Genomic DNA, 13,392 nt, shown 5'->3' on the forward strand with positions numbered 1-13,392 from the left:
TATCTGGATCTAGATGATTCAGTTGAGTTTACTAAACTGTGGTTGCATACCTCTGTATTTCAATTGCTGTTTGGTGGATATGAACAAAAGTGTGACTAGAATCTGTTATCTCAATTGGCACAACATGAGGATAAATGTAAGGATAATACTGGTATAGAAAACTTCTTTATGTGTCTGGTTATGTAAACTAAAATCCTGTTACTCTCTCAGAACTTGATAGATGATTTTTTCTTTAAAAAAATGTATATTTTTCTTTTTTCTTTTTTTTAACTTAAGTTCTGGTTAACATAAAGTAATATTAGTTACAGATGTACCATATAGTGTGATTCAGCACTTCCACACAACACCCCGTGCTCATCACTCCAAGGGCCCTCCTTAATCCCCATCACTTATTTCACCCATTCCCCACCCCCCCCACACACACACACACGCACTGGTAACCTTCCATGTGTTCTCTGTGGTTAAAAGTCTATTTCTTGGTTTATGCCTCTCTCTCTTCTTTTTTTCCCCTTTGCTTTTTGGTTTTGTTTCTTAAACACCACATCTGAGTGAACTCATATGGTATTTGTCTCTGAGACTTATTTCATGATGTAGAACAAAAGACAACCCTATGTTAGAATTTAAGGTTTTAAATTGAACCTTTTAAAATTAATACAACTCAGATGTAAGGCAAAAAGAACCTTTAAGGCATAACCAAACAGGTACCTTGTTTAGTGACAGCTAAAGGAGTTGGAATCATGGTTTCAAATCTGAAGGATACCTTAGAAATTATCTGCTTCAAGCTTTTTATTTTTCAAATGAGAAAACAGGTTTCAAGAGGTAACAGGGACTTGGGCCCATCGTGGAGAAGCCTAGACTAGAATCTAATATCTGGTTTAAGATCAGCATCCTTTCCACAGTGCTTTGTGTTTCTCTTTTCCTTTTTTTCCAGTATTGGAGAAAGTAAAGCCGAACATGCCTATAGTTTTCCTGCCTGTCGTGCTGGGCATGTTTACTGCAATCACTTTTGGTCACACAAAAGTCACACACATTTTCCTTATTCATTTTTTTTTGAAGATTTTATTTATTCATTCGAGAGAGAGACAGAGAGAGAGAGACAGAGACACAGGAGGAGGGAGAAGCAGGCTCCATGCAGGGAGCCCGATGTGGGACTCAATCCCGGGACTCCAGGATTACGCCCTGGGCTGAAGGCAGACACTTAACTGCTGAGCCACCCAGGTGTCCCTCCTTATTCATTTTTTATTCCAAAACAGTTTCTGACTGGTGTTGCACTTTTTCTGTACAGATAATGTTGGAGCTGGCACGATTATACCTGGCACAGGAAGATCCAGATGCCTGCCTCCGGCAATGTGCTCTACTTCTCCAGAGTGACCAGGACAATGAGGCTGCCACCATGGTTAGTCCAGGAGACTTCAGTGCTGTAAAGGCATTGTGGTTTTGTTTTGTTTTGTTGTTTGTTTGAAGATTTTATTTATTTATTCATGAGAGACACAGAGAGAGAGGCAGAGACACAGGCAGAGGGAGAAGCAGGCTCCAGGCAGGGAGCCCGACATGGGACTCGATCCAGGATCACACCCTGGGCTGAAGGTGGTACTAAACCACTGAGCCACCCAGGGATCCCCAAGGCATTGTGTTTTATATTTCATGTGGAGGTTTCAAATTTTACCCCGATAAAACTAATACTTAGGCCTAGCTTGTGTTGGCTTTTGGAAGAAATAATATTTTTAACATCATTAATACATTTTACCAATAAAGACCAAGAATCTTTTTGTTTCTTAAGAAACAAAGAATAGTAAACCTAGTCTAGCCTTTACTTACGCTTTTGGGTCTCGTTAATTTTCCTTCATGCCTAAGAGGATCCTTCGTCAGGAGGAATTCACGGGATAAAGCTACCATTTGCTAAAGACTAAGTTTTTTGTACTTAGCCAGAGATGCTGGACTCATTTAAAAGTTTCTGTGGGACTTTTGGAGTTACAGAAAAAAACTGTCATTCTAAGATGGTGTGTTTCTGAGTTTTGCTTTGCTTCCTCATTTTTGCCTGGGTTGAGGTATGCATTGCTTTTCAAACAGCTACATAGATGACAGTGTGTGAGGTTCACTGAAAGTTATCATTATGGCTGAAAAGAAATATAAAAAGTATCCCTTCTAAAACACACAATAAGAAAAGCTCAGTAGATCTTGCTCATTTTATTCCTTTGAAATATTTAGGGTTTAAGAGTGTTTGGGGTCTTTAAAAATCTTCTCGTCATTTTAGCCACGTCCAGGGAGGCATCTTTTCTATGATAACACATAGAGTGTGCAATTCCCTTCAAATTTCTATTTTTAAAATAACCACTTGAGACATATTTTCTGCTAAAAATAAAGTTTTGTGAGCAGAGCGATCTGTTTCACATCTTTAATTATCTCCCGTTAGGCTGATATCAGGGCTAATCTGCTGAAGGTGTACTTGAATTTTAAACGGCTCTTTTTTATAAACTTTGCCCTCCTCTTGTTTTTCGTGTGTGTTTACGTAGCCCTAAATCTTGACAGGAAAGGATACGCTTTGTCAATACGGCAATATTTTTATTTTTATTTTTATTTTTATTTTTATTTTTATTTTTTTTTTCGGCAATATTTTTAGAACCAACTTTTACCTTTATAGATGATGGCCGACCTCATGTTCAGGAAACAGGACTATGAACAAGCGGTGTTTCATTTACAGCAGCTTTTAGAGCGCAAACCAGGTAAATATCCACTGATTATGTTTTTATAACACAATCACTTCTCTTCTCCTCCCTTTGCCTGTTGGGGAAGCCTCGGTTGAACCCAGCTGTCCACTTATTCCACACTTGCCCCTGAGCAGCAGGAAGCGCTGTAAGGAAAACGCAACACCATTGACTGGCCTCCCATTGAATTATGACCACAGACCCCAGTGGGCCCTCACATGCTGCCTGGCAGCTGCTGTGTTTCTCTAGTGAATTCTCTCACTCCAACTGCTTTGTACACTTTCTCCTCCCTCCTCAAGCCTCCAGTCCCCTTTCCCCCTTCCCTGTTCTCAGCTAAAAATGCTGCCTCCTACTTGAGTCGGAGGAACGACTGGAAGAGAAGGTCTCCATCGGCCTGTCACCAGGCCTGCCTGCCCCCAGCGACTGTCCTCCCCGGGTGTGCCCCCCGCGCGCAGCCCCCCACCACCTCCTGGAGGGCTCTCTCCCTCCACTTCTCTCTCCTGCCCCTGTCGTTGTTTCCTCTGTCTGCAAGCAGCGTGGTGTGAGAGCCCTTTGCTGAACCCATTCTTTTTTTTTTAATAATAATAAATTTATTTTTTATTGGTGTTCCATTTGCCAACATACAGAATAACACCCAGTGCTCATGCCGTCAAGTGCCCCCCTCAGTGCCCGCCACCCAGTTGCTGGTGGACCTCCTCCCCTTCCACCACCCCTAGTTCGTTTCCCAGAGTTAGGAGTCTTTACGTTCTGTCTCCCTTTCTGATATTTCCCACACATTTCTTCTCCTTTCCCTTCTACTCCCTTTCACTATTATTTATATTCCCCAAATGAATGAGAACATATAATGTTTGTCCTTCTCCTATTGACTTATTTCACTCAGCATAATACCCTCCAGTTCCATCCACGTTGAAGCAAATGGTGGGTATTTGTCGTTTCTAATGGCTGAGGAATATTCCATTGTATACATAGACCACAGCTTCTTTATCCATTCATCTTTCGATGGACACCGAGGCTCCTTCCACAGTTTGGCTATAGTTGCTGAACCCATTCTTAACTCTCCAGTTACTCTTCCTTCCAGCTGCTGCTCCATTCTTGCATTGTCCTTCCTAGCAGATTTCCTGTAGGCGGCATCCACCCGTGCTGTGTCCCCTGTGTCAGCTCGCCTCCGGGGCCCAGGGCAGCCCCTTCTGCAGGGCAGCCAGCCACTCGGTGCGGCTGGATCCCGCATCGGATCCTGCATCCACTTCTTTTTTTTTTTAATAAATTTATTTTTTATTGGTGTTCCATTTGCCAACATATAGAATAACACCCAGTGCTCATCCCGTCAAGTGCCCCCCTCAGTGCCCGCCACCCAGTCACCCCCACCCCCCGGCCACCTCCCTTTCCACCACCCCTAGTTCGTTTCCCAGAGTTAGGAGTCTCTCATGTTCTGTCTCCCTTTCTGATATTTCCCACTCATTTTCTCTCCTTTCCCTTTATTCCCTTTCACTATTTTTTATATTCCCCAAATGAATGAGACCATATAATGTTTGTCCTTCTCCGATTGACTTATTTCACTCAGCATCATACCCTCCAGGTCCATCCACGTCGAAGCAAATGGTGAGTATTTGTCGTTTCTGATGGCTGAGGAATATTCCATTGTTTACATAGACCACAGCTTCTTTATCCATTCGTCTGTCGATGGACACCGAGGCTCCTTCCACAGTGCATCCACTTCTTAGCTCTGACGTGGATTGCTGGGCTCTTTGTGCTCAGCACGGCCCCTCCTTTACCCCTCTCCCCGTTAAGGGCTCTCACTGGCTACTGGCCTGCTAGCCTTACCTGGGCTTTCCCCTTCCTACGGTCCACCCCTTTGTTAGATCTGTGTTCTCTTTATGACCTGTAAATCTCAGAATGTTCTAGACCATGGCTCTTGAACTTTTAAATCTTTTTTTAATCCATTCAGCCCACTGGCTGACTTCATCCAAGCCTGTGGCTTTATGTGCTGTGTGTGTGCTGGTGTCTTGCAGATGTGCATCTCCGGTGCTGACTCCTACACACCACCGCCTGTTTACATTCCCCCTCGGCTGTCCCAGGATCTCAAGCCTAACATGTCCACAGAGAACAGTGTATCTTTCCCTCCCTTCAAATCTACTCCTTATTTCATTCTTCTCCTTAGGAAATAGCATCACTACTTACCCACTTAGGCCCTAACACTTTTTTTTTTTTTTTTAAAGATTTATTTATTTATTCATGAGAGACAGAGAGAGAGAAAGGCAGAGACACAGGCAGAGGGAGAAGCAGGCTCCATGCAGGGAGCCTGACATGGGACTCGATCCCGGGACTCGCGCCCTGAGCCACCCTAGCATCCCAGGCCCTAACCCTTAGAGTGACCTTTGGCTCATCTTTCTCTGTACCACATCCCGTCTGTCAGCAGATCCCCTGTTTGCTCTACCTTCAGGGTAAATCTGAAATCCCATCACCTTTTGCTTCCTGTGCTGCTGCCACCTGGTCTCCACCGTCATCTCTCACATAGATTTTTACTGCTCTCTTCTCGTAACTCACCCTGGTTTCTGTTCCTTGCCTCTGGACAGTTCAGGAATGCTTTTTGCTGAAAACAGAAAGTAGCGGAGAATGCCCTCCCCCCTCGAAATTCCAGTGGCCCAAGTAATTATTGCTTTTTAATTTTTTCTCTTACGTACAAGAAGTTTAAAAGTAGGTGATGCAGGGAGTGTCACAAAGGTTCCACAGTATCAACAGGACACCTGAGTCCTCTGCCTTTCTCTTTGGTCTCCTGAGAGCGCCCTTCCATGGCCATCCAGTATCTATAACACCTCTTACTGCTCTGCTTTCTACCTTGTGTGTGTGTTTTAATATCACCCTTGTAAAAGAAACCAAAATAAAAATTATTTTTTTAAGATTTTATTTATTCATGAGAGACACAGAGAGAGAGAGGCATAGACATAACATAGGCAGAGGGAGAAGGAGGCTCCCTGTGGGGAGCCCAATCTGGGACTCTGTCCCAGGACCCCGGGATCATGACCTGAGCCAAAGGCAGACGCTAAACCACTGAACCATCCAGATGCTCCCAAAACAAAAATTATAAATCACAGAACAAAAACATCAAGTGGCCCGGAAGTGTCGTTGCTGCTGTGTTTCCAGGACTTAAAACAGTATCTGGTCAGCTTAGTGCTCAGTGAATATTGAATAGAAAGAAGAGTGGAAGGAGCAAAGGAAAGAAGGGAGACGGAAGGAGGGAGGGGGGAAGGATAGGGAGGACAGGAAAGGAAGGTGGAAACAGTCCTGTGTATTAGCTGTGTTTTTACCAAGGAGAGTTTGAAGGCTCAGAGAAGTCCTAGAGCTGTCATTCAGTTCTTGTCAACCCTGGTGGCTCCACGGTGGGCCAATGGCACAGGCGATCAGAGCTCCCCGGTTTGGATGCTGTGAACCTAGGGTGGTTCTCCTTCCAGTAGGGCAACTCCAAGAACCATAAGTCCTCTATGTGTTATAGTTACTAATGCTTATACCTTTAAAAAACTTGAATTTGAGGGACACCTGGTTGTTTCTTGCCCCCGTGGGTCCCAGCTTCTGCTCTGTGTTAATTATGTCAACACCTTACCCCCTCTACTCTCTGAGAGTTCAAAATACAGGCCCATCCTGCCCACCCAGTTGCCCACAGCTGATTCTTGCTTGCTTTAGGCCTGTTATTTTTCTCTTGCTGCTCCTCTCCTGGGTTCCAGACTCAGTTTTGTCCTTTCCTTCTTCTCTGAACTGCCTCTTAAGGGAGCATACATGCTATTTTCATTCTGTCTCCAGCTGTTTCCATGTAGCAGCACTTTCCTCTGAGAGAATAATCCATCCTGGTTTCTTTAAAAAACACACCTTTGCCCTTGTGAATATTTTTAAGTCCTTGATGACATTAGGATGCTCACATAGAAGATTTGAAGAAGCCCTCATCTGTCATGTGAATTTCATTTCAGCCAAGTAACTTAGCATCAGCACTTTTTTTTAATAAATAATAGTCAAATTGACTGGCAGCTTTGGACTGTTTATAAACAAGTACAAAATAAATTATTTGTAAATTCAGCATAAGGACCTTGTACTCCAGAAATAGCAAACATCAAATGATGGGTGTCCACACCTCCAAATCCTTGCGTGTTTCTTTTCCCTTTCGCCTATAGTGTACTTTGCCTTCCTTATTCTTCTTCACTATCCTTCCCAACACATAGTCCAAAATATACTCACCCTCTGCCAAGAACAAAAGCTTGTGTCTTTCTGGCACCACTTACTGTGTAAGATGCCTTATGTGCTGCTGAGTAGGGTGATCATTTACCTCGATTTGCCTGAGACTGAAGGATCCCCTAGATAATGCGGAATTCCGAAACTAAAAGAAAGAAGGTCTCAACAATCTGGGACGCATTGATTACCCCAGTCCTGGATAACTCCCTTCATACTTCTTTATTTCTTTTAGCGATTGCCTGAAAATATTTCTGCATACATTTGTCTTCTCCACGAAACTGCAAACTCCTCAAGTTTGTGGGGATCACATCACGTTCATCTTACATCCCTGGCATTGGGTACATTGCCTGACACATAGATGGTGCAAAAGAAATGTTTATTGGCTGAATGGATCAATGAATGGCTCAAATATCTAGACATTTGAAAATATAAAATGTCAAGAAAATTGTCATTGTCTATGTCGTTGTTATGTTTTTAACCTTGTGTTCTATGCTTTATTCCTAGTAGGACTCCATTCACAGATCTGTTTTATCAGAACTATTCTAACGCCTCTGTGTTTATACTTTCCGCATGAATTATAAGTCATCCTTAGCAGCACATACCTTAAATTAATGCTGTATTTTAGCTTACTTCAGAAATACACTGTCTAATTTGACTTAATCTTAGTAGAGAATCCTTCTTATGGGTGGAATTACTGTTCTCTTGACAGATGACACCTCTTCTCTTTCAAAATCTCCATCAGGCAAAGTCTCTCTCTGGGTTTTCCCTCCCCTCACATCAACTGCTGAACAGGGCCCATCAGGTCTGACTGCGGAGGAGCCTCTATCACACACAGGGGGCCTCTCCTAGCCCCTGCTCACCCGGCGGCCAGCGCAGGTTCCACACTCACCTTCCAGCCTCTCGGCTCCTGCTGCCCCACACCTTCATAGGACTTCATCTCACTTTCATAAATCAAAAGCTATTCCTTTGCTTAAAATTTAGGATGGCTCTCCAGGATAGAGTCTAAAATCAGCATTCTTTTGATAATAAGATGGCCTTAAATTATTGGTCCATTTGTACCTCTTACCCCTCTTCCTCCACTTTAAGATCTAGAAACCTTGGACTTACCAGCACTCCCTGAGCACTGCTGCTCTGTCTCTCTGCACATACCATCTGCCCCCCTGCGGAACCCCTCAGAATGTCTTTGCTGCCTGGCGGGATCCTCCTCTTAGCCTTCAGGCTGCCCAGAAGGCTGATTCTGTGCGGAAACCTCCTGCGTCCCGCAGGCAAAGTTAGGAATTCTGTGCCTTGTAATTCCGTGTAGCACCTTATTCATGCCATATCACATCACACTATAATTATTTTGATATTTTCTCACTATCCAACAACAAGTATGGCTAAGTTTTTTTTTTTTTTCAATGTAATACATTTCAGTTTTCAATGGATTCCTTAAATACGGAAATTTGCCTGCTGTCAGATTGCATGGTTAACCAAAAGACATTAATGTAATTTTATCTATCAGTGGTGATGATAATTTGAATGTATTTGAATAGTAATACATTTCAGTAATATTACAAGGTGATAATTATCACCTAGCCTCCAAACGCTGACTTTAGAAAACATTAGCAATATGATGCACCACATGTATTAGCAATATCATAAAAAAATAAAATAAAAAACTTTGGCCAGAAATGTTATTTTTTTATTTTTATTTTTCAAGATTTTATTTATTAATTAATGACAGAGAGAGAGAGAGAGAGAGAGAGAGAAGCAGAGACACAGGCAGAGGGAGAAGCAGGGAGTCAGTCGTGGGACTCGATCCCGCATCTCCAGGATCACACCCTGGGCTGAAGGCGGCACTAAACCACTGAGCCACCTGGGCTGCCCTGGCCAGAAATTTTAACCTTTATGTCCTGCCTCATCCAATACAGCTTCTAGATTCCACAAACTTATTATAGGTAGATACCCCTAGTTCCTATCAAAACTTTTGAACTTGTAAATATTCCTAATGACCATTGTATTTTTAAAGCTCTCTCATGACCTTGTTTTATTTGGTTTCAATGGCATTTTAAGGGTCAACATTATAATCCTATTAAGAAAATAAGTAATCTTTCATTTAGAGAATTTGAGTAATTTGCTTGAATTTGTATAGCTAAATGACAAGACTGATACATTTGAATCCTCTTTTTCTGAAACTCTATTCTTATCATGCTCTACTTTTTAGTGATGCTAAAAAGCAGGAAGAAAAAAATCTTGAGACCCAAGATTATAGGCCTAGGAAGGCAAATGATACTGTTGTCATAACCTAAATTATCTTGACATCATATGATAGAGTAGAGAGCCTACAGCGGTTTTTTTTATATATTTTTTATTGTGGTAACATAACAAAATACATAGCATAAAAGTTACCATTTTAGCCATTTTTAAGTGTACAGTTCAGTGACATTAAGCAAATCCAAATTATTTTGTAACCATTATCATTATTCATCTTCAGAACTTTTTCATCATTCCAACTAAAATTCTGTACCCATTAAACACTAACTCCCCAAGGTTCCCTCTCCCTATCCCCTGGCAATCACCATTCTTCCCCTCTATGAATTTGATGACTATAGATACTTTATATAAGGTGGAAATGTGGTATTTGTCATTTTTTGCCAGGCTCATTTCATTTGGTGTAATGTTTCCAAGATTCATCCAAGTTGTGGCATGTTGTCAGAATTCTCTTCCTTTTTAAGGTGGAATAATATCATTTATTTATTTATTTATTTATTTATTTATTTATTTATTTTTTCATTCATTCATTCATTCATTCATCTAATGATGAACATTGGAGTGGTCTCCACTTTTGGCTATTGTGAGTAATGCTGCTGTAAATACTGGTGTACAAATATTTGCTTGATGCCCTGCTTTCAGTTCTTTTGAATATATACCCAGAAGTGGACTTGCCAGATCATATGATATTTTCTCTTCTTGGAACATAAAATCAAGGATTAAATTGCTTAAAAAGCATTTGTTTGTGTCTTTTAATTCTCACTCACTCTACAAAAATGATCGGCATAACATATAATGAGGATTTTTGCAAATCTCCTACTACGAATCCTGTGCTAACTGAAACTTCAGAGCCCAAATACCTAACAAAGCACAACTATAGAGAAATAAAATGTGAGCCATCAATATAATAGACTACTATGCAGCCATTGAAATCAACCATTTTTGAAGACCGTTTATTGACAGTTGGGAAATGTTTACTGTGTAATGTTGAACCAAAATTAAAACCCCAAGGTGCCTTCAATTTTGTATATATGTAAGCAAAGAAACAAAATTTTAAGCATGCATTTAAGTATTGTCAGAATGATTTTCACTCATAAATATATGAAAGGAATTGTACCAAAATGTTTTAATTTCCAGCTGGTGGGAATATGAATGATTTTTTTCTTCTTTATACTTTTCTGTGTTTTTCCAAATTTTCTAAGATGTCCGTGAATTATTTTTACAATCTTAAAAACATTTTAAAATTTTTCTCAAAACTTAGTATTTTAGTGATGCGAAAGAACTAGATAGAATTGGGAGAAGGCTTTCTAGGAACCTGCCAGGAAATTATACTTGACATCAAAGAACTAAATCAATTCTTTTTTCTCAGAAGATAAAATAGGATTAAAACACTGGGACTAATCTGTTACAGTTATATTATGGTAGCTAACATCCAATATATTAGTCACATATACATAATAAGGCAAGTGTAGAGTAAAATTTCTAATTGCCCACCCCAAACATTAGCACCAAAAGGTACCATTCTCACCCCCTTCCTAGGTGCAATGAGTGAGAAAGGAGGTCAGAGATAGACTCAGCCTGTGCAATCTCATCAACCCTCCTGAATTTTACAGTTAGGATTTAGATGACCAATGCAGAGACTCTTTGTAGGTTTGGGTCCCAGGAACAGCTGAAAATTAAGTTATGACAAATGTACATTTTAATAGATTGGCTTGTATTTTATAGATTGGCTTCTCTCACTGTCCAGACCAACTGAACCTTTATCCAGTTGCTCACACAGTCTCTTTAGGGCTTTATAACCCCTAAGACATTAATTTTGCTTGTATTTAAATTTTGCTCATTTGAAGTAAACTATATTTTAATGAAATTGGATTATAACAGTCAAAACAAGAAATATAAAATGTTGTCCATGTCTGAAATACTGTTTCTTTCTAGATAATTATATGACATTATCTCGTTTAATTGATTTCCTGAGAAGATGTGGCAAACTTGAGGATGTTCCAAGATTTTTCTCAATGGCTGAAAAACGTAACTCCAGAGCAAAGTTGGAGCCAGGATTTCAGTACTGTAAAGGACTATATCTTTGGTAAATCTATTGGTGAATAAGTACCACGTAATAGTTATTTTCTTCCTTGTGAATAAAGTAGATAACCTTTCATTTGTCTTAAGATAAAACTTCATTTCAAAATATGTTAATGATTTTATTTACCAAAGAGCTTATAAATGACTTAAAGTTTGTAGTCAATGATTGAAATAAGTGATTTTTTTTTTTTCTTTTTTAAACATCTAACAAGGTATACTGGAGAACCAAATGATGCCCTTCGACATTTTAATAAAGCTCGGAAAGACAGTGATTGGGGTCAAAATGCCCTTTATAACATGATAGAAATCTGTCTGAATCCAGATAATGAAACTGTTGGAGGCGAAGTATTTGAAAATCTGGATGGAGACCTTGGGTGAGTTATCATTTGACAAAGTATCCCTTTTCTGGAAACACTTCTTAGGGATAAGAAGCAAGGATACCTTCTAAAGGAGGGCTCAATTCTAGGACAGCACTGATGAAAGGTCAGATGAAAAAAAATCATAGCTAGAATAGCTATTCTCTGAAACAAGCATGAAATGCTTTTAGGAGGTTTCCAGAACCAGAATAAGCAGGTTACGAAGATGCTCCCCTAATTACTCAAGTTGAAAACAAGGTAAGTTGTAGAATGTGATTACTTGAGTGAAAGTTGTCCACACAGCAATGGTAACTGCTTAGCAAATGGTAGTTCTATGCCACACCCTGTGCTTCATACTTCATACGCATTGTCCTATTTGCTCTCTGCTACAGCGTTGTGAACCACGCTCAGAATTAACTTGTCTAAGGTCATAGTAAATGATGGGGGCAAGATGTGGCCTGAGCTCTACGTGGTTCAAAGCTCCTGCTGGTAGCCTCTGTAGTGCACTGTGCTTAAATGATGTCATTGCTGTCAACCTGTGTTTGTTGCTTGTTCTCAGAATTGGGCAAGGCATGATGGGGGTATATAAGGATGTAAATGTATGAGGTATATAAGGTAGTTTCTGCCTTCAGGAGCAGGTAATTCACCTAGGAGGCAAGACAATATTCGAAAACCAATCTCTGACAAAGCAGAAATGGGTGAGATGGATATTAAGTGTTATAAGAATTCATAGAAATCTTAGCAGTGCCAAGCAGTCAGGGGAAGATGAACAGAGGAGTGAGCAAATTAGAACCAGACTGCTGAGAGATTTTAATGACAGATTTGAAAGTTTGGATTATAGAGACCATTGGAAGTTTTAGAGCAAGGGGGAGGCATGTTTATGTTTGTTTTAGAAAGGTTAAGGTAACATACTGTTATGCAACTATAGGCTGTCCTCCTGGAAATCCTTAGCAAAATAGTTGAAAATACAAAACTGGAACTCAAATGGGAGGTCACTGCTGGAGATACAGGTTTGGGAGAGTGTGTGCCCAGAGTAGGTAGTTAGAACCCAACGAATGGCCCTCTTTGCAAGTAGAATGCAGTGAGAACTAATTTTGGGCATGCTAGCATTTAAGGGGATTGGAGGAGGAAGGGCAGTGTGGTAGAAAGAGACCCCAAACTGTGTAGTGTTACAGAAGGCAGAGGAGGGGGACTCTGAAGAAGGTCGCCAACAGTGTGAAGTGTTTTAGAGAAGATAAAGCCTAAAGCCTGAGAAAAAGACCAGTGGCTTTAGTGATTAGGCTTTGAGAGTTTAGTTTCCTTTTATTAATTGGTTTATATATTTCTTTAAAAAATAAGATAATTGTTATTACATATTCAAATTGTTATTACTCTTGAAATTTACAGCCTTTTGACAGATACATAATTTTATAAGGATTTTATTTATTTGAGAGACAATGCGAGTCGGGGTGGGGGGCCGCACCAGAGGGAGAGGTAGAAGCAGGGTCCCCACTGAGTAGGGAGCCAGCCTAGGAGGCCAGATGCTGGGCTCAATCCCAGGACCCTGGAATCATGACCTGAGCAGAAGACAGCCACCCAGGCACCCTAGATACGTAGTTTCTTTTCTCAAAGTCTGATAGGCAGCTAAAAACACTGCAGTGCTTGGCACACAGTAGGTATTTCAGCAGGGTTAGTTATTTTTTTACTCCCTCCTTTCTTCCCTTTCATTTTCTGAGTAGAGCTACCCCTTGATAATTGTATGATTCTACTTATCCTGAATTCTAGCTTGATATTAGCAGAAA

General features: G+C 40.6%; 1 protein-coding gene across 2 annotated transcripts in view; it reads left to right on the plus strand.

Annotated features, from left to right (window-relative positions):
• The window catches only part of TTC21B (tetratricopeptide repeat domain 21B), a 78,095-nt gene that overhangs the window by 48,971 nt on the left and 15,732 nt on the right, over window positions 1–13,392 (plus strand). For both annotated transcript variants that reach the window (XM_072811445.1, XM_072811444.1), the window contains exons 21-24: window positions 1,286–1,396; window positions 2,642–2,723; window positions 11,109–11,259; window positions 11,468–11,629. In XM_072811445.1, coding sequence (XP_072667546.1) covers window positions 1,286–1,396; window positions 2,642–2,723; window positions 11,109–11,259; window positions 11,468–11,629 — 506 coding nt within the window. The remainder of the gene's footprint in view (window positions 1–1,285; window positions 1,397–2,641; window positions 2,724–11,108; window positions 11,260–11,467; window positions 11,630–13,392) is intronic.

This window comes from Canis lupus, chromosome 34 (genome assembly GCF_048164855.1).
Source record: "Canis lupus baileyi chromosome 34, mCanLup2.hap1, whole genome shotgun sequence".
Lineage (NCBI taxonomy): Eukaryota > Metazoa > Chordata > Mammalia > Carnivora > Canidae > Canis > Canis lupus.